Below are 20635 nucleotides of genomic sequence, written 5' to 3' on the forward strand. Positions count from 1 at the left end.
CTCCGCTGGCTCCTGGCATTGGGAACTTCAGGAAACCTTTCTTCCTCTTTCATCCTCTTAACCTCATGAGGGTTGAAGGTACCCCCATGTGGCTGGCACTTTCTCTCAGGAACCCAGAAGATGGTGAAACTCTTTCCCGCTCTCAAGCACTTACATTTATAGTCTCTAGCAAACCACGTGACAGGACATGAATTATTAGATTTTCTAAACATAACCCAGTCTCAGCCAGACATTAACCCTTCATTTGCTGCGGCTGTGCAATACACATAACAAGAGACAAGACAATTTGCACAGTGCATCTACACAAAAGACATTACATGCATAACATTTATGGAGGGGCCAGGAATGGATGTTCTGGGTCACTACATTAGGGAATGCCAAAAAGGTAAAGAGGAGCAATTCTTTTTAGAGAGTCATTTTTTTTCTGTACAAGTGTCCATTGGGGCCTGGAATTTATTCAGTTGTGCTCCATGGTCATGGATATACACGCAGCCCATACGCAACTACATTGTGTACGGGCTGTGGGTACCCGCGTCATCGCTAAGCAACGGCGCAGGAAATACAAACCAAAAACTGTGCACTGCGCATGACCGCCTGTGTAATCTTTTATCTAAGATTTATGGAATGTCAAAAAGGGTGCGGAGAGGTGGGTTTATTTTTAGAAAGTCAACTTTTTTTCCGCACAAGTGAGCAATGCGGCCTGGAATTTATTCACTTGTGCCCTGAAATCCAATGGGTGTTCCCTCCATTATAGGCCTAGCAATGTGTCCTGTAAGCAGATTAGGGCCACAATGGGTTTGTTTTTGAAAACAGGACAATAAGGGGATCCATTGTTGGGTGCAAGTCTTCATTTATATGTGTGCTGTACGAAAAACTATTTTTAAATTGACACAATTGCCAAAAAAATGAAAATTTTAATTTATTCCTTCTGCTTTGCTTAGATTAATTCAAATACTGTGGGGTCAAAATACACAGTACACCCCTAGATGAATTTGTTAAGGGGTCTAGTTTTCAAGATAGGGTCATTTGTGGGGCTTATCTGTCATTTTGGCAGCTCAAGGGCTCTACAAGTGTGCTATAAGGCCTAAAACACCTTTAAGCAAAATTTCTGTTCTAAAAACCACCGGCTGCTCCTTACGGTTTGGGCCCCGCTGTGCATATAGCCCGAACATTGGGGCCACAATTGGTATGTTTCTGAACACAGGACAAACAGGGGTATCCATTTTCTGGTGCAAGCCTCATTTTCATGTGCACTATAGAAGAAAAAACTGTCTTTAAAATGACATATTTGCAAAAATATGAAATTTTATTTTTTTCTCCTCTAAATTGCATTAACTCCTGAAAAGAAAATGTGGGATCAAAATACTCCTGACACCCCTCAGTGAATACATTGAGAGTTTTTTTTTTTAAATAGGGGTTATTTGTGGGGGTATCTATCAGTCTGACACCCAAGAGCCTTTGCAATCCAGGCTTGGTGTGGGAAAACCATAATTTTAATTAACTTAAATTTGTACGTCTGCTAAATGGTTAAAAAAAACTAAGGATTTTTAAATGTGCATCCAGAATAAAGTAAACAGATAGAAATATATATCTCATCAAAAATCTGTACAGTATGTTTTCACATATTTAACATATTGCAGTTGAAAATGAGAAAAAATGGCAATTTTTTCAAAGTGTTCCAAAATTTGGCGCCTTTATCCTTTAATAAATACACACAAATTAAATCAGTCTTTTTTTTACCACCTAAATGAAGTACAATGGGTGGCAAAAAAAACAATGTCAGAATTACTTGGATATGCAAAACCTTTTACAGAGTTATTCTATGTTAAAGTGACACATGTCAGATTTCCAAAATTTGGCCTGGTCATTAAGGCGTAAACATGATTGGTCACTAAGGGGTTAATGAGTTTCCAGTTTTATGTGCAGTAAATAAATCTTACAGTCTCTAATAGATCATTTGAGGGTAATTCGTAGATGAATTCATTTGCTTTAAATATAACATAAACAAATCTACAATGTAACAAGATCCAATAGGATTCCTTAGGCAAATGAGGAGGCTGGACTTTCAGGAAGTAAAGTATTGCAGTGAATAGTTTGCAGGTCAGAGAAGTCTTGTTACATTCCCGTGCTGAACTCTGCACTGTGCCACTGGTACATGAAGGAATGGCAGAGAATCATGCTGTGCTTAATCAAGGAGAGGAGAATGAAATGGTGAGTGCTGATGGGGCTAGCATAAGCAATAACAACTCAAGACCACTTCTCTATTGCCTGGGCTCCAGCTAATGGATAGATCAGTTGTGAGAATACACTGTATAGGTTGTGTGCAATGGGTATTGATATTGAAATCAGTGTAATTGGGGATCCAAACACTAATCATCATCTCTGACTATTGATTACATTTATACTGATTCTAGTTGGTTTTATGATAATAACGGACTGGAATTTCTATGCTGTCAAGAAATATTTGTTGTACTGCATCAGTATGTCATCCATATGTGCATCCATATTGACTTCTAATGGTATTATTTTCTACTAGGCAAATACATATCCACTTTTTGCACAATAGAAAATAATACCAAAGAATACAAATATTGATGCAGTTACAGATGGTATACTAAAGCTGTACAGATGTATTTTTATTTTAATTACTGCCCATAGACTTCAATGAACGTATTATATCCGTATAACAGATGTAGCTAGTGCATGTTTTTTTTTAATTTTTTTAAAGTGCATATTTTTAATACATCCATAAAAATAGACTCATAGTTTACTATTAGTTCTATATTGCAGGTAGAAAAATGAAGGTGGCATAGTGATGAAAGATACGCTTATCTGAAAACAGCCTTAGGGCTCTGTCACACGGGCATCGCTCCGCCCGTGTTTCTGGACGATAAGACGGCAGCACCGTGCGGGAAGGAATCTCCGCATGACCGGCACCATTGCCAGCCATGTGTTCTTTTTTCCGGCTGCTGCAGAGAGTCGTCCGAACTTGCAGTGCGGCTGTCTTATAGTCCAGAAACACGGGCGGATCGCGCCCGTGTGACTGAGCCCTTAAATGGGTTCTGCATTTGACAAATATTAAAGTGTAGCTCTCAATTTCAGCACCATATACATTACAATTTGTCAACATTTTTATCATGTTAAAGGGGCATTGTGGGACAGTTTACTGACTAATCTGTGCCAGAATACTGGTGAAGAAAAGTCACAAAGTTTTACACAAGCGACTCCTTCCTTCTGTAACGGCCCTGAAAAGTGCGCTGGGCTTTATCATGAGGGGGAGTGGTTGACTAACAGATTTATGTATAGTTTAACACAAACTGGTATAAGTTATTGCAGAAATGTACACCAGGTTGGGATCAGGTATACATTTCAGTGGACGTGCACGGATGCTCCCCATCATGTATTCAGTACACCATGCGCTGGGGGAAATCATACTAAGCCCATAGCAGGAAATACAGGGCTTAGTAAATTTCCCCCATTGTAATTTTCATAAATATATATAAAGACATAGATTTGAAACCAAAGACAATGACACGTTTTAATGTCCACATTTCATCCCTCCTCCTCTCTTAGCTACTGTAGTGATATAACTGTTATGCAATGGGAACATCAAAAAGTATTTGGCCACATGATAGCTTGTAGATTTAGGTTGTACAAATAGAGACTGCAAATTCAATGTACTCTGAGTTTGGCCTTTTTTCAGTTTTTTTTCCCCCGAAGACATGTACAAAATGTTACTAAATAAAAATGGCTGCAAAAATGCTGATTTGCTTGGTGTATTTTTATGAGTTCAATAAACAAATGAATGCATGAAGGAACCCTAACAGAGCTTAACTAAAGTAGAATTCAGCATTATTTTCCAGAATATATGGCTAAAAACATTACAAAGCTCATAGCTCCGAGCAGAGGAGTAACTTGAAGCTCCCGGGCCCTAAGGCAAAACCTGTAACAGGGTCCCCAACTATAATGCTTTATTCATAGTACTGGGCTCCCTATATGGGGAGGAAAGGCCTTATGGGCCCCCTAAGGCTCCTGGGCCCGGGTGCAACCGCACCCCCTGCATCCTCTATAGTTACGCCCCTGGCTCCGAGGATGGCATTTATTATCTGTATTTATTACTGTATAATGTAAAAGACTTAATCATTAAATATGCTAACAGTGATTGGTCATAGTGGTAAAGTCAAGGCATGTCGGAAATTGAGTGTCTTATATGAATGATATATTTATTTGATTTGAATTTATGAACAGAAGTTATGTTTTCTATAATGCTTAAGGTGTACTGCACACAGGCGGGTCGGACCCCACATGCGGGATTCCCACAGTGAAGTTCGACCCAGTGCCCGGCTGGTGACTTCTGTCTACCTGTCTGGCGTCTGCTGCAAGCGCTGTGGATGTGCCCGCCGGCACTCCATCGCGCATGCACAGTAAGCGCAAGTGCTCTGAAATGCTGTGTATTCCGCAAAACTTCCACAGTGCTTATTGCGGAAGTGCCGTAGGACGAATGGCTTCCATTGACTTCAATGGAAGCCGGCTGTGCGTATCCTACACAAGCAGGTAAATCCCGCAAGCAGGTAAATCACAATTGATTTCCACTCATGGGCAGGAAATCACGTTTGCCATAGCATGCTATGGGCTGGATTTGCTGCGGAATCCCGCTCCAGATTTTGCAATGCAAAGTCGCCCATGTGCAGGAGGACTTACATCTAAGAAAATGGGTCAATGCTGCATAATCCCTGCTGTCTCCTACTAGACCACACTTAAATGTGGCTAAAACAATGGAACAGCATTGTCACAAGCCACTTGGTTGTTACTTTAGCATAGGAAATACTACGGACAACTGCATCACATAGTGAGGGCATCGGCGCCCGTGTAACTGTAACTGCAGGAGGAAGACGGCCGTACCTCAAGACAGACGTCTCTCTGCAGCGCCGGGAGAAAGAACATGTGACCGGCTTCATTGCCGGTCATCTGTTCTTTCTTCAGCGCTGCGGGGAGTCGTCCGTCTTGAGGTACGGCCGTCTTCTTCCTGCAGGGAGGGCTCAGTCACATGGGCGCATCGGCACCTGTGTACGGGTGCCGATGCGGCCGTGTGACTGAGCCCTGACAGTATAATAACTGAGCAGTGATGCCATTAGTTACACAAGATGCAGACAAGAACTGCCTAATTTGCACATACAGCATGTAAGTGTAATAATGACTCTGCAGTAATCTTATATGAAACCAATACTAATAGCCTGATTACACCACATCCTGGGAACATTTCTGAATGATAAGTCATAGTAACATAGTATGTTAGGCCAAATTAAGACAATGTCCATCTAGTTTAGCTTGTTTCAACCAAGTCCCTTATTTAATATTTATCACAAAATTGGCTTCCACGTGATAAAAAGTCTTAAATCCAAAGGAAAAAACCTACAAAAAGAATGTAAGTAAATGTACTGTTTGTGCAAGTGTTTCCAGCCATAGTAGTGTTAATAAGAATTCAAAGTGTTAACTCTACTGCATCTACATACAGTATATATTATACAGTAGCTGTTTTAAAACTACTTAGTGTTTTTCAATAAAACAGTCATCTTATCTAATACATTCATATTAACCCCTGCATATTAACCACTGCAGTGGGTATCAGCTGTAACATAGTTGTCACTAGAGAGGAGCGAACGTACTCGGTAAAGCACTACTCGTCCGAGTAATGTGCTTTATCCGAGTACCTCCCCGCTCGTCCTGAAAGATTCGGGGAGCGCCGCTGCTGACAGGTGAGTTGCGGCGGGGAGCAGGGGAGAGCGGGCGGGACAGAAGGAGAGAGAGATCTCCCCTCCGTTCCTCCCCGCTCTCCCCTGCAGCTCCCCGCTCCGCGGCGCTCCCCGAATCTTTCAGGACGAGCGGGGAGATACTCGGATAAAGCACATTACTCGGATGACTAGTGCTTTACCGAGTACGCTCGCTCATCTCTAGTTGTCACCCATTATTTTAAATGGATCTATTTACATGTGTGATGTTTCTCTTGCAGTGATACTGCGATATGTAAAAATCACAGCATGTCCTGTTTTTCTGTGATTTGGTAGAAGACTCCCCCATTATTTCATATGGGTAATTTAAAAATTGCATTGCACTCACATCAAATTCACGTGTACACTTGAATTTCATGTGAGCACGATGTGATTTTTTAATTTTCCTATTCTCGCAACTCGCATCATACTTGCATAGGAAATTGTAATTTTACAAGCATGATATCGGTCTATGTTTACCGGACCAATATTGTGCTTGTCCATTTAAATACAGCCTAAGTGTATAACTGAAGTGTATAATCTATGCAGGGTTAAGCCCCATAGTGGTACTTAAATACATTCAAATTTAAAAAAAAAATTACACAATACATTGCATATGGGTGGTGTTTCAGAGCGGAGAATTAAAAAAAAAAGTCACACTGTGCTTGTGCGTGTGACACGCGGCGAAGCGCAGTGTGCTCGCAGCCATACGTGGCCTCTGCCAGCAGAGCCGATGTTTACAAAATTGGTAAAACTCCAGGCTGGCTTTCATGTGTCTTTTACCGAGGAGAGGCTTCTTTCTGGCCATTCCACCATTAAGTCCAGATTGGTGAAGTGCAGAATGATTGGGGAAAAAAACATGAATTTTTCGTTTAATTTGCACAAGGCCACAACATAACAACATCTTCAAACAAGGAGAAAGGGTCTGAAGACTTTCCAAACACAGTGTATGTGTATATTTGTTTTAATTACACTGATGAACAAAGATTTTGCTACTGGGAGTAAAACATGTTATTTACATGAAATCGAGTGTGCTGAATCTGAAGTCTAAACGAAAAAAAGATTTGGTACGACGTTAGCCAGTAGAGCGAAATGTGATTGTTCTCACTAAGTGCCAGTATAACCAACATAAAATCAGTTTCTCATATCTGTATGAATAGCTAATGATGTGTGTATAACTTTAGAACCTGACGTCCTTATGCAAAAGCCAACTACAAATTTCGACTCTACACACTCGGTTTAGAATGGGACACATGAAATACCCCAAGTGGCAGACAAAAAATTTTCTCTGTGATCCAGTGTTATTAGATTATACCTCTTTCCCTATTATCCAATTCATTATATGGATTGTGTCAATTACACTTATAAAGGTCTTTGTCCAAGTACAAAACGCATTGTATTGTTTTACCAATAAAGTACTTTATTAATTTTGAATCAATCATCACTGGCAGAGCCATTATTGATGGTTCAGCTTTATTGTATTCTCCTGTTTTCTCTTGGATTATCTCCATTGGTTAGGATTATCTATTGGAGAAATTCGATTTAGCAGCTATATGTGCTTTGAATATTGAGTTAAAGCAGAGTACAGACGCATCAGAGAAAGAATCTTTCATATTATGTTGGAAAGATCTTTTTACAAAACTGTTTAAAAAGTTAGGTTACTTCTAGTGGTTGGTGTGCAAAATGAGGAGGAAGCACATCGCTAGAACTCTGTGCCAACAAGGATCTAGAGGAAATCCTTGACAAATTGTAAATGCAGCATTTGCAAATCTAGGATTAGTCCAATGTACAAGACATTACATTTACTCTGACTATGCCTTGACCTTGATATCCTTTTATATAGTTCACTTTACCTGTTTCTCTCTTCTTTACAGCATATACATGATTATAGACATTATAATCCAGACCAGGTTATGCTAGGACTGTTTAATGTTTGAAAAAAAATAAATAAACACACACACACTCACACACACACATATATATATATATGTGTATTAATATATATATATATATATATATATATATATTAATACTGCTTAACCCTCACTCTACTCTTAAAACTGTTTGGTTTACATAAAGTCTTCTTTCATTCCTCTCTACTTTCCTTCCTGAGTCTTATCAATAGAGATGAGCGAACGTACTCGTCCGAGCTTGATATTCGTGCGAATATTAGGGTGTTCGGGATGCTCGTTACTCGTAACGAGTACCACGCGGTGTTCCGGTTACTTTCAGTTTCCTCTCTGAGACGTTAGCGCGCTTTTCTGGCCAATTGAAAGACAGGGAAGGCATTACAACTTCCCCCTGTGACGTTCAAGCCCTATACCACCCCCCTGCTGTGAGTGGCTGGGGCGATCAGATGTCACCTGAGTATAAAAATCGGCCCCTCCCGCGGCTCGGCTCAGATGCCTTGTGAGTTAGCTGAGGGACAGTGGTATCATGCTGGAGCTGCTGTAGGGAGAGCGTTAGGAGTTAGTGTAGGCTTCAAGAACCCCAACGGTCCTTCTCAGGGCCACATCTAATAGTGTGCAGTACTGTGTTAGCACTGTATTTTTTTTTTTTTTTCAAAATTGGATCTGCAGAGCATTGCGCCCTGCAATAGGGACAGAAGTGGTGGTTAGGCAGGGAGAGTGTTAGCAGTGAGTGTAGGCTTCAAGAACCCCAACGGTCCTATCTAGGGCCACATCTATCCGTGTGCAGTACTGTCCAGGCTGCTGTTAGCAGTGTTGCATATTTTTTTTTTTTTCTCAAAACCGGCTGTGCAGACCATTGCACCCGGCATTAATACTACAGGGATAGAATTGTGTAGGCAGGGCCAGAAGACATACATTATTCATTGAATAGACGCAGTGTGGCTTTTCCTTTGAAAAACAAGGGAAAAAATTCTATTTCGCCTGCCTCTGACAGTCCTCAGGGCTCTGGGTACGTGTGTGCTGCGTGCAGAACGTTAAAAAAAATCAGACGCAGCCAGCAACGTTTTACTGCAGGCTTGCGCCAATTTTTTTCCTGCATGGGAAATCCCTGATCTGCTGTAGCGAATAACTTTGCATCACTGCAGTTCTCTGACACATTTGCAGGGCCACAACACAGTTATTAAACTTAGTAGTATTCATTGAATACACGCAGTGTGGCTTGTCCTTTGAAAAACAAGGGAAAAAATTCTATTTCGCCTGCCTCTGACAGTCCTCAGGGCTCTGGGTACGTGTGTGCTGCGTGCAGAACGTTAAAAAAAATCAGACGCAGCCAGCTACGTTTTACTGCAGGCTTGTGCCAATTTTTTTCCTGCATGGGAAATCCCTGATCTGCTGTAGCAAATAACTTTGCATCACTGCAGTTCTCTGACACATTTGCAGGGCCACAACACAGTTATTAAACTTAGTAGTATTCATTGAATACACGCAGTGTGGCTTGTCCTTTGAAAAACAAGGGAAAAAATTCTATTTTGGCTGCAGGCTTGCGCCAATTTCTTTCCTGCATGGGAAATCCCTGATCTGCTGGAGCGAATAACTTTGCATCACTGCAGTTCTCTGACACATTTGCAGGGCCACAACACAGTTATTAAACTTAGTAGTATTCATTGAATACACGCAGTGTGGCTTGTCCTTTGAAAAACAAGGGAAAAAAATTCTATTTTGGCTGCAGGCTTGCGCCAATTTCTTTCCTGGCTTGGAAATCACTGGTAATACAGCATGCTGAGGGGTAGGGGTAGGCCTAGAGGACGTGAATGCGGCCGAGGACGCGTAGGCCCAAGTGAGGGTGTGGGCACAGGCCGAGCTCCTGATCCAGGTGTGTCGCAGCCGACTGCTGCGCGATTAGGAGAGAGGCACGTTTCTGGCGTCCCCACATTCATCGCCCAATTAATGGGTCCACGCGGGAGACCTTTATTAGAAAATGAGCAGTGTGAGCAGGTCCTGTCGTGGATGGCAGAAAGTGCTTCGAGCAAGCTATCATCCACCCACAGTTCTGCGCCGTCCACTGCTGCAAATCCGAATCCTCTGTCTGCTGCTCCTCCTTCCTCCCAGCCTCCTCACTCCACTACAATGACACATGCTCAGGAGCGGGAAGACTCCCAGGAACTGTTCTCGGGCCCCTGCTCAGATTGGGCAGCAGTGGTTCCTCTCCCACCAGAGGAGTTTATCGTCACTGATGCACAACCATTGGAAAGTTCCCGGGGTCCGGGGGATGAGGCTGGGGACTTCCGGCAACTGTCTCAAGACCTTTCAGTGGGTGAGGAGGACGATGACGATGAGACACAGTTGTCTTGCAGTGAGGTAGTAGTAAGGGCAGTAAGTCCGAGGGAGGAGCGCACAGAGGATTCCGAGGAAGAGCAGCAGGACGATGAGGTGACTGACCCCACCTGGTGTGCAACGCCTACTCAGGACAGGTCTTCAGAGGGGCAGGCAAGGGCATCAGCAGGGCAGGTTGCAAGAGGCAGTGCGGTGGCCAGGGGTGGAGGCAGGGACAGACCGAAAAATCCACCAACTGTTTCCCAAAGCGCACCCTCGCGCCATGCCACCCTGCAGAGGCCGAGGTGCTCTAAGGTCTGGCAGTTTTTCACAGAGACGCCTGACGACCGACGAACAGGGGTGTGCAACCTTTGTCGCACCAAGATCAGCCGGGGAGCCACCACCAACAGCCTCACCACCACCAGCATGCGCAGACATATGATGGCCAAGCACCCCACAAGATGGGACGAAGGCCGTTCACCGCCTCCGGTTTGCACCGCTGCCTCTCCCCCTGTGCCCCAACCTGCCACTGAGATCCAACCCCCCTCTCAGGACACAGGCACTACCGTCTCCTGGCCTGCACCCACACCCTCACCTCCGCTGTCCTCGGCCCCATCCACCAATGACTCGCACCGCACAGTCCAGCCGTCGCTAGCGCAAGTGTTGGAGCGCAAGCGCAAGTACGCCGCCACGCACCCGCATGCTCAATCGTTAACCGTCCACATAGCCAAATTTATCAGCCTTGAGATGCTGGCGTATAGGGTTGTGGAAACGGAGGCTTTCAAAGCTATGATGGCGGCCCCGTGCTACTCAGTTCCCAGTCGCCACTACTTTTCCCGATGTGCCGTCCCAGCCCTGCACGACCACGTCTCCCGCAACATTGTACGCGCCCTCACCAATGCGGTTAGTGGCAAGGTCCACTTAACTACGGACACGTGGACAAGCACAGGCGGGCAGGGCCACTACATCTCCCTGACGGCACATTGGGTGAATTTAGTGGAGGCTGGGACAGAGTGAGAGCCTGGGACCGCTCACGTCCTACCCACCCCCAGAATTGCGGGCCCCAGCTCGGTGGTGGTATGTTCGGCCGTGTATGCTTCCTCCACTAAAGCACCCTCCTCCTCCTCTTCAACCTCTGTCTCGCAATCTAGATGTGTCAGCAGCAGCAGGACGTCGCCAGCAGTCGGTGTCGCGCGGCGTGGCAGCACAGCGGTGGGCAAGCGTCAGCAGGCCGTGCTGAAACTACTCAGCTTAGGAGATAGGAGGCACACGGCCCACGAACTGCTGCAGGGTCTGACAGAGCAGACCGACCGTTGGCTTGTGCCGCTGAGCCTCCAACCGGGCATGGTCGTGTGTGACAACGGCCGTAACCTGGTGGCGGCTCTGCAGCTCGGCAGCCTCACGCACGTGCCATGCCTGGCCCATGTCTTTAATTTGGTGGTTCGGCGCATTCTGAAAAGCTACCCACGCTTGTCAGACCTGCTCGGAAAGGTGCGCCGGCTCTGCGCACATTTCCGCATGTCCCACACGGACGCTGCCACCCTGCGCACCCTGCAACATCGGTTTAATCTGCCAGTGCACCGACTGCTGTGCGACGTGCCCACACGGTGGAACTCTACGCTCCACATGTTGGCTAGGCTCTATGAGCAGCGTAGAGCTATAGTGGAATACCAACTCCAACATGGGCGGCGCAGTGGGAGTCAGCCTCCTCAATTCTTTTCAGAAGAGTGGGCCTGGTTGGCAGACATCTGCCAGGTCCTTCGAAACTTTGAGCAGTCTACCCAGGTGGTGAGCGGCGATGCTGCAATCATTAACGTCACCATTCCTCTGCTATGCATCTTGAGAAGTTCCCTGCAAACCATAAAGGCAGCCGCTTTGCGCTCGGAAACAGAGCCGGGGGAAGACAGTATGTCGCTGGATAGTCAGAGCACCCTCCTGTCTATATCTCAGCGCGTTCAGGAGGAGGAGGAGGAGCATGAGGAGGATGAGGAGGAGGGGGAAGAGACAGCTTGGCCCACTGCTGACGGTACCCATGCTGCTTGCCTGTCATCATTTCAGCGTGTATGGCCTGAGGAGGAGGAGGAGGAGGAGGAGGAGGAGGAGGATCCTGAAAGTGATCTTCCTAGTGCGGACAGCCATGTGTTGCGTACAGGTACCCTGGCACACATGGCTGACTTCATGTTAGGATGCCTTTCTCGTGACCCTCGCGTTACACGCATTCTGGCCACTACGGATTACTGGGTGTACACACTGCTCGACCCACGCTATAAGGAGAACCTTCCCACTCTCATTCCCGAAGAGGAAAGGGGTTCGAGAGTGTTGCTATACCACAGGACCCTGGCGGACAAGCTGATGGTAAAATTCCCATCCGACAGCGGTAGTGGCAGAAGGCGCAGTTCCGAGGGCCAGGTAGCAGGGGAGGTGCGGAGATCGAGCAGCATGTACAGCCCAGGCAGTGCAACAGACTTTAAGGGCCTGGACAGCTTTATGGCTCCCCAGCAAGACTGTGACACCGCTCCCCAGTCAAGGCTGAGTCGGCGGGAGCACTGTAAAAGGATGATGAGGGAGTACGTAGCCGATCGCACGACCGTCCTCCGTGACGCCTCTGCCACCTACAACTACTGGGTGTCGAAGCTGGACACGTGGCCTGAACCAGCGCTGTATGCCCTGGAGGTGCTTGCTTGTCCTGCGGCTAGCGTCTTGTCGGAAAGGGTGTTTAGTGCGGCTGGGGGAATCATCACAGATAAGCGTACCCGCCTGTCACCCGACAGTGCCGACAGGCTAACACTCATCAAGATGAACAAAGCCTGGATTTCCCCAGACTTCTCTTCTCCACCAGCGGACAGCAGCGATACGTAAGCAATACGTAGGCTGCACCCGCGGATGGAAGCTACGTTCTCTCTCACCATCCAAAACGGGGACATTTCTGCTTCATCAATCTGTGTCTAATATTCCTCCTCCTCCTCCTGCTCCTCCTCCTGAAACCTCACGTAATCACGCTGAACGGGCAATTTTTCTTAGGGCCACAAGGCTCACTCATCTAATTTTTCTAAACAATTTTTATATGTTTCAATGCTCTTAAAAGCGTTGAAACTTTAACTTGAACCAATTTTTAGTTAAACTGGGCTGCCTCCAGGCCTAGTTACCACGTAAGCCACATTAACCAAAGCGATTAATGGGTTTCACCTGCCATCTTGGTTGGGCATGGCCAATTTTTACTGAGGTACATTAGTACTGTTGGTACACCAATGTTTTGGGGCCCTCACCTACAGTGTAATCATAGCAATTTGTATGTTCTTCACCTGCACTCATGGTACAGAAGTGTGTGTGGGGTTGGCCTACACTTTAGCTACATAAATGTAACTTGGGCCTTGGCTATACTGCAGCTACTGAAATGGAACTAAGACTGCGCTCCCACTATACTGCTGCTTCTGAATTGTTCCTGGGGCCTGTGTAGGCTGCTACAATGACTTAAATGGAACTAAGACTATGCTCCTCCTATACTGCTGCTTCGGAATTGTTCCTGGGGCCTGTGTAGGCTGCTACAATGACTTAAATGGAACTAAGACTATGCTCCTCCTATACTGCTGCTTCGGAATTGTTCCTGGGGCCTGTGTAGGCTACTACTATTACTGAAATGGAACGAAGACTGCGCTCCCACTATACTGCTGCTTCGGAATTGTTACTGGGGCCTGTGTAGGCTGCTACTATTACTGAAATGGAACTAAGACTGTGCTCCCCCTATAATGTTGCTAGTGATATGTTAGTGGGGCCTGTCGCTAATGCTACGGCTGAAATGTTACTAATTCTGGGCTCTGCCTATACCGCTGCTAATGGTATGTCTCTGGGGTGTGGAAACAGAGGCTTCCCAAAGACATGATGGCGGCGAGGCCATTTCCCACCAACGCTGTTACTCTTAAGGTGCATATAACCACGGACACGTGGAGAGGACACGTAGTGCCTCCAAAACATCCCCCACCACGGCCCACTTAATCCTGGCCACATTCCGAAAACCAACAAAATAAAACCGCGCTACTAGGTCCGCCGTCACCACCACATTACCACCAACGCGGTTACTGTTAAGGTACATATTACCAGTCTGACTGGGGCATGCAGTGTTGGCCGGAGCCCACCTGTATTAAGCATGACATTACTACCTCAGCTGTGTTGGGCAATGCAATGGGATATTTCTATGTACCGCCGGTGGCTTCCTGGCACCCACCCATACTGTGGGTCCACAGGGAATTATAAATGCATCTGTTTCCACTTGTAAAGAACCCCAGTCAGACTGGGGCATGCAGTGTGGGCCGAAGCCCACCTGCATTAAGCACGACATTACTACCTCAGCTGTGTTGGGCAATGCAATGGGATATTTTTGTGTATCGCCGGTGGGTTCCAGGGAGCCACCCATGCTGTAGGTGCACACGGAGTTTAACCTACATGTGTCCACTTGTAAAGAACCCCAGTCAGACTGGGGCATGCAGTGTGGGCCGAAGCCCACCTGTATTAAGCACGACATTACTACCTCAGCTGTGTTGGGCAATGCAATGGGATATTTTTGTGTATCGCCGGTGGGTTCCAGGGAGCCACCCATGCTGTCGGTCGACAGGGACTTCACAATAGGGAGTTGTACCTGCCTGTGTCTATGAATTAAAAAGCCCGGTCTGACTGGGGCATGCAGAGACACCTTGACAGAATGAATAGTGTGTGGCACATAGGTTCCCCATTGCTATGCCCACGTGTGCAGCTCCTGATGGCGGTGGCACAGGATTCTATTTCTCATTGCTTCTGTACAGCATTGTGGGCTATCGCCCCGCCCCTTTTAAAGAGGGTCGCTGCCTAGCCGTGCCAACCCTCTGCAGTGTGTGCCTGCGGTTCCTCCTCATGGCAGACGCACTTCTAAATAGATATGAGGGTGGTGTGGCATGAGGGCAGCTGAAGGCTGCGCAGGGACACTTTGGTGTGCGCTGTGGGGGGGGGGGAGGGGGGGTGGTTGGGCAGCATGTAACCCAGGAGAAGTGGCAGTGGAGTGTCATGCAGGCAGTGATTGTGCTTTGTTGGAGTTAGTGTGGTGCTTAGCAAAGGTATGCCATGCTAATGAGGGCTTTTCAGAAGTAAAAGTTTTTGGGAGAGGGGGGGCCCCACTCTTGCCGCTATTGTGGCTTAATAGTGGGACCTGTGAACTTGAGATGCAGCCCAACATGTAGCCCCTCGCCTGCCCTATCCGTTGCTGTGTCGTTCCCATCACTTTCTTGAATTGCCCAGATTTTCACACAAGGAAACCTTAGCGAGCATCGGCGAAATACAAAAATGCTCGGGTCGCCCATTGACTTCAATGGCGTTCGTTACTCGAAACGAACCCTCGAGCATCGCGAAAAGTTCGTCCCGAGTAACGAGCACCCGAGCATTTTGGTGCTCGCTCATCTCTACTTATCAACTCTCAGAATGCATCACCCCACAAAACACCTCCAAAATCAGAATTTTAGAAAGATCCGTCTTCTTCAGGAGTCCTACACTAGGATATCCAGTGTTTCTTAGTAGACCTTATTTCATCCAGTAGTTTCATTCAGAATCAGATTTTAAAAAAACCTCAAAAATGTAAGCATAGGCATCAATAATGAAACCTTAGAGTTTTATATATGTATTGATAAACAGGGTAAAGCACATCACTCTTCTTGTCACTCGAAAAATAACCATGGGCAACCTTTACACTCCTCACATGGAACATGTATGAACCATAGTTAATCAACAAGCTAGAAGAATTCAAAATATTCACAAAGGCTAATGCTACTTTAAGGAAAAACTTAAAGTGTCCCATAAAATCTGTATTTAACACCCCAACTGGGGTATTTCCCTCTTCCATAAATCACTATCCATGGTGATAGAAACCCTATGTTGTGACCCAGACCTAGGAGGCATTTAAGCAGCGGGGCACAAAGGAGATGGTAGTCAAGTTGGTTTTACTGCTCCTCCCGGCAGATTGTAAACATAATGGTCTACTGGGCCTACCAAAGCCAGTGGTAAAAATAATAAATAAAATAAACAATAGGCAGCTGTTACAACCTGCTACCTGTGGAGTCGGGTAGAGGAAGATGTTAGTTGTCGTGACGCCAGTCCGTATATGGGTAGGGACCCATTCGAGACAAAAACAATAAATATTAAAGGTGAAGAAATAAACAAAAATGGGGGTAGTAGTTCTTGCTCCTGTAGTGTCGTGTGGTACCTCAATGCAGAATGTTGATGATGGGAAGAGACTCTAGGAAGCAGACTTTGGACGATGAAAACAGTTTAACTCTTTATTGCAGGGGGAGAGGGAACTGTTGAATTTGCAGCAGTTGCATACTTGAATTACACTTGTTTGAGGTAGATGATAAACGTGCATTACATTTGCAGACATTGATTATTTCTGAACTGCTCTTAGGAGGTGGTTATAAGACATTATATTTGTAAATTTCCAGCTTTTCTCCCATGGCTGTGACTATTACTTTGAGCCTGGATTCACACGGGGCGAGATTTCCGCCGGGAGAACCGCCGCGGAAAAAGCCGCTGTGGCTTTGAAGCGGCCCGGCCGCTCGCTCTTTCACTGCGGTCGGCGCTCCCATAGAGGAGAGCGTGGCTGCAGCGGAATGAAAAAAAGAATGGACATGCTGCACATTCTGAAACCGCGGACTTACCGCAGCTGATTGGCCGCCCCGTGTGGACGAGATTTCTGAGAAATCTCGTCCACATGACTGGCTAATCCCGAGATTAGAGGCCGCGGGCGGATTTGCCACGGCGAAATTCTGCGCGGCAAAACCGCAGCAAATCCGCCTTGTGTGAACCCAGCCTAAAGATGACTAGAACACTAATTATCTCTCATTCCAAAGCGCAATCATGTCCTGTTTTCGTGAGCTTTGATACATCACACTCGTGTGCAGGATCCATACCTAACTCAAACAGATCTGGGAAGCACCTATAAGGGCTACTGTACATGGGCAATTTTGTGCATGTTGTGTCAATAACACATTGATTTCAATGGATTTCTTCACATTTAGCTTTTTGCACAAGCATTTCCATTGGCCGAACAAATACATGACATGCTATATTTTTGTGTGCATTTGTGCACCCAGGACACCATAGGAGTCTATAGGGGTGTGCAAACCCAGTCTGCACAAAGTTGAGTACATAGCTGTGGGATTTTGTGGTGTTAATTGATAACATCGGGGACTAAGTAGACTGCTCAGCTGGTTCAATAATGCATAAGTGTATCTCGCACCAATGTGAACAGCCCAGCAGCGCAAAAAAGTACAGCAAGCAGCGTGAAAACACTCACGAGAACACGTAGTAGCACTCCATTCACAAAGCTATCATGTCATTTTCTTGCTGTGTTTTCCACTGCAGAATGCCTAAAATAAATACACTGTGAGAGAAGGCAGCCTGAGGGTCATCTGTATGAAAGCCAGACAATCTGCTGCACATAAATACCAGCCCCTCTTGCTAAAGGGAGCTTGTCATTTATCTTTCTCCTCATTCCTCTGAGGACCCTGGTGTATGGAGTCATGCATGGTTTGCTTGGTATTGCTGCATGCATGTGGTTCTGGGTGGAATTCTCTCATCTGTTGGTGTGAACAGTGTTCTCTCCTGCTTGTATGCCGTTTACCATCTATGGCTGGCTAGGGCCCCAGGTTCCAGTGTAGGGCCGTCCCTATTGGGATGATCACCCTGCTTGCAAGCAGGACTCCCTGGGGTTTAAGTAGTGTTGTTAGATAATGAGGACCTTTGTCGTGGGCTCATGAGCTTAGGTATCTTGGCCAAAATATGAGCCAATATCTTGTATGTACTTTAGCTATTCTATCTGCTTATGCATGTTGGTATTATTGGTACGTGTTTTGGTGTTTGTCAGCGGTCGTTGCATGTTTGCTCACAAGTCCCGTTTGCAGTTAACTTTGTTTTGGTTTACAGCTATTGCACGCTTGAAACAGATGTGACAAACAGAAGTCCATTTTTCTCCTTCCTTGCCCATTGGGATAGGCAGGAAAATCACAGATCGGAGTTATATGTAACACAGCTGATTCATGTCATGTAGGAGCAAGCTTGTCTTCCAAGCCTGCTCCATACAAGCCCAGTGCATGTACTGCCGATGTTAAAAAGGGGATAAAGGTGATTATTTGCCCTACATTACAGCCTTTCAGATATTAAAGTAATTTCCTTTGAGGAGTCTTGAAGTTAGAATAGAACTAAGCATGTTCAAACTTGCTACACAATGCATTTAATATTTGTTGCTACTTTGGCTCTTGATTAACTTCATTTTATGTGGATTATATTTAATTACCTATTAATTCTTAAAGTCTACCTGTCATTCCAAGTGACTTTTGGAACAAGCCGTCATGTATTTGCAGAAAGAATACTATTTCAGACTATTGTATGACTTGTATCTGGTATCAGCAGTTTTTCCCTCTGAAGGCTCCATCTTTAATTGTCAGTTGTTGGAGACTTGTTGCTTTGATATCTCCCACAGCAGGCAAACAGGCAGAATTGAAGATCCCACCTCTCATTCACATACAGAAGCGGCATGGAGAACATGATATAGGTGTTATCATACCCTACAATTTTCAAAGAATGAAAAGAGGGAAAACTCATGTGGTGAACCTGAGTTTTTCTATTACCCTTACAGTAATGATGCCGGCTTAGTGCCCATAATAGTAATATAACTCAATTAGTGCCCCATCACTGTAATGATAACCAGGAGTATCTCTTCACAGTAATGATGTTCCATTAGTGCTCGACATTAAGGATGCCCCTTAATTATTTATTACAAAAGAAAGCGCCCCTAAGTGCCACCTGTTATGCTCTGCTGATGGGACTCAATACTGATGCTCCAGTCTGAAGTCTTCACGGGGCTCCTTCTGTTCTTGGCCTATTGCAGCATGCTGTAATCATCCATCCAACAGACCATTCCTCCACCATGTATTTTGTGGAGGCAGATACAGTGGAAATTGTGACATACTGTAGGCTTCATTTAATATGTAAATGAAATGGATGTAGTATCCTGTATGTATTTGTTACTTTAATGTGCATAGGAGAATAATTTATATTCATTATATACACTTAAGATTTGAGTTCCATGCATATAAGCTGCCTGTAGCACCTTGGATTTTATGTATACATATATGCTATTGGTGTGTATAGTGGACTGGTATTAATAGCCTTGAGTTTCTTTTTCTTTTTCCTTTCTAGGGTGCATTAGGGCCTACAGGAGGTTGGTGTATGGGGCTGCCATTCCTGGGTGATCGCTCCAATATATCTTTAGGGAATTATAGCATGAGCCTGGTTGATCTATCATGTATGAGTGTATTACCTCCTACCTCAGACTCAGGCTTATATTAATGTCGTGGATTATTCCTGTAGTGACTTTAAAGTATGTCATTCTCTAGTATTTATTTATCTTTTCATATATATTAATAAAGGCTATGTTTTAACAATTTTTATTCCTGGTCCTTTTTACTGTGATTGGAATACTGGTACTAGGTAGGATCTGATTACTTCTGTGATATAACCCTTCTAGTAGAAATTTTTTGTAGAATTGAAATTAATGCTTGTCTGTGTAATAGAAATATTAAGCATTTACATATGTAAATCTTGAATATATATGCTAATTGGGGTGTACAGATTTATTTTATTCTTCTATGCTTTTTTAGGAGATATTTGGATACAAATCAGAGCGGTGGAGGAAAGTTCTGTGTCTTGTGGGTTACCTATTTTCTCTTGGATTCCTTAAATTGCTTTTTTATTGGAGGCCAGAGCTGGATGTTTGGTGCCACTGTGTTCCATGTAATTTAGCAGGAGCTGATACAGTCTTGCTACGCACAACTGTAAGTACAGCATATTGTCAGCTATCAAATTAGTACAAGGAGTGCAACATTCTTAGTACTCTGTATTGCAAAAAGAGGAGTAATGCCCAGGCCAACTTTTTGTGATTGATGCAGATTTTGCCTCAAGGCTACTACAAGCTAATTCAGCTTGTTACCAGCAAATATCACTTTTTCACCTTCTATCTCTCTATTTCTATCTGCTCTACAATCTTTCTTAGGGAGAACTTAAAGACTACATAAAGAAGTTGGTGATCCAGGTCAATCTTCATAGAACAACAAAGTCTGGATGTCCAGTTATAAGTGATGAAAATTCAATTATATATAAATCTATAATGGAGCCAGAGGGCAAGGTAAATGTGTTCAGTCTAAATAGTAATGTTAATGAGGTAAGTTTCACACAAGCTTATTATGAGCAAATTTATGCACCACTAATACAGTCGAGTGTTCCAGCCCAATAGCATGTCAGCTAACCCGAACTCACAGCATCTTATGATGATTCTTATGATGTCTGGAGTTTGAGTTAGCAAACCCATGATGAGGTTAGAACACTTGTCCAAATTATTGGTACATAAATCCACCCATAACACACTTGTTCAAAACTTATCATACAATGCTTTCTAACCTCAATTTATTGTATTTATTCATGTATATATCAACTTCAAACTCCCAGCATCTTCCTTTTTAACTTTAATAAACAATAAAACAAGTAAATGAAACAGTCGCTGGATCTGCTTTTATACAGCTGATAATTCAGAAGGTGCGTTCTTGCAATAAACTGTTACAAATAAAACTC

The 20635-nt window shown here is 44.8% G+C and overlaps 1 protein-coding gene across 1 annotated transcript in view; it reads left to right on the forward strand.

Annotated features, from left to right (window-relative positions):
* The first annotated feature begins 2100 nt into the window (after positions 1–2100).
* The window catches only part of LOC136627047 (probable cation-transporting ATPase 13A5), a 159600-nt gene continuing 141065 nt past the window's right edge, over positions 2101–20635 (forward strand). Inside the window, exons 1-3 of the mRNA XM_066601998.1 lie at positions 2101–2211; positions 19669–19842; positions 20061–20192. Coding sequence (XP_066458095.1) covers positions 2164–2211; positions 19669–19842; positions 20061–20192 — 354 coding nt within the window. The 5' untranslated portion in view covers positions 2101–2163. The remainder of the gene's footprint in view (positions 2212–19668; positions 19843–20060; positions 20193–20635) is intronic.

This window comes from Eleutherodactylus coqui, chromosome 1, assembly GCF_035609145.1.
Source record: "Eleutherodactylus coqui strain aEleCoq1 chromosome 1, aEleCoq1.hap1, whole genome shotgun sequence".
Lineage (NCBI taxonomy): Eukaryota > Metazoa > Chordata > Amphibia > Anura > Eleutherodactylidae > Eleutherodactylus > Eleutherodactylus coqui.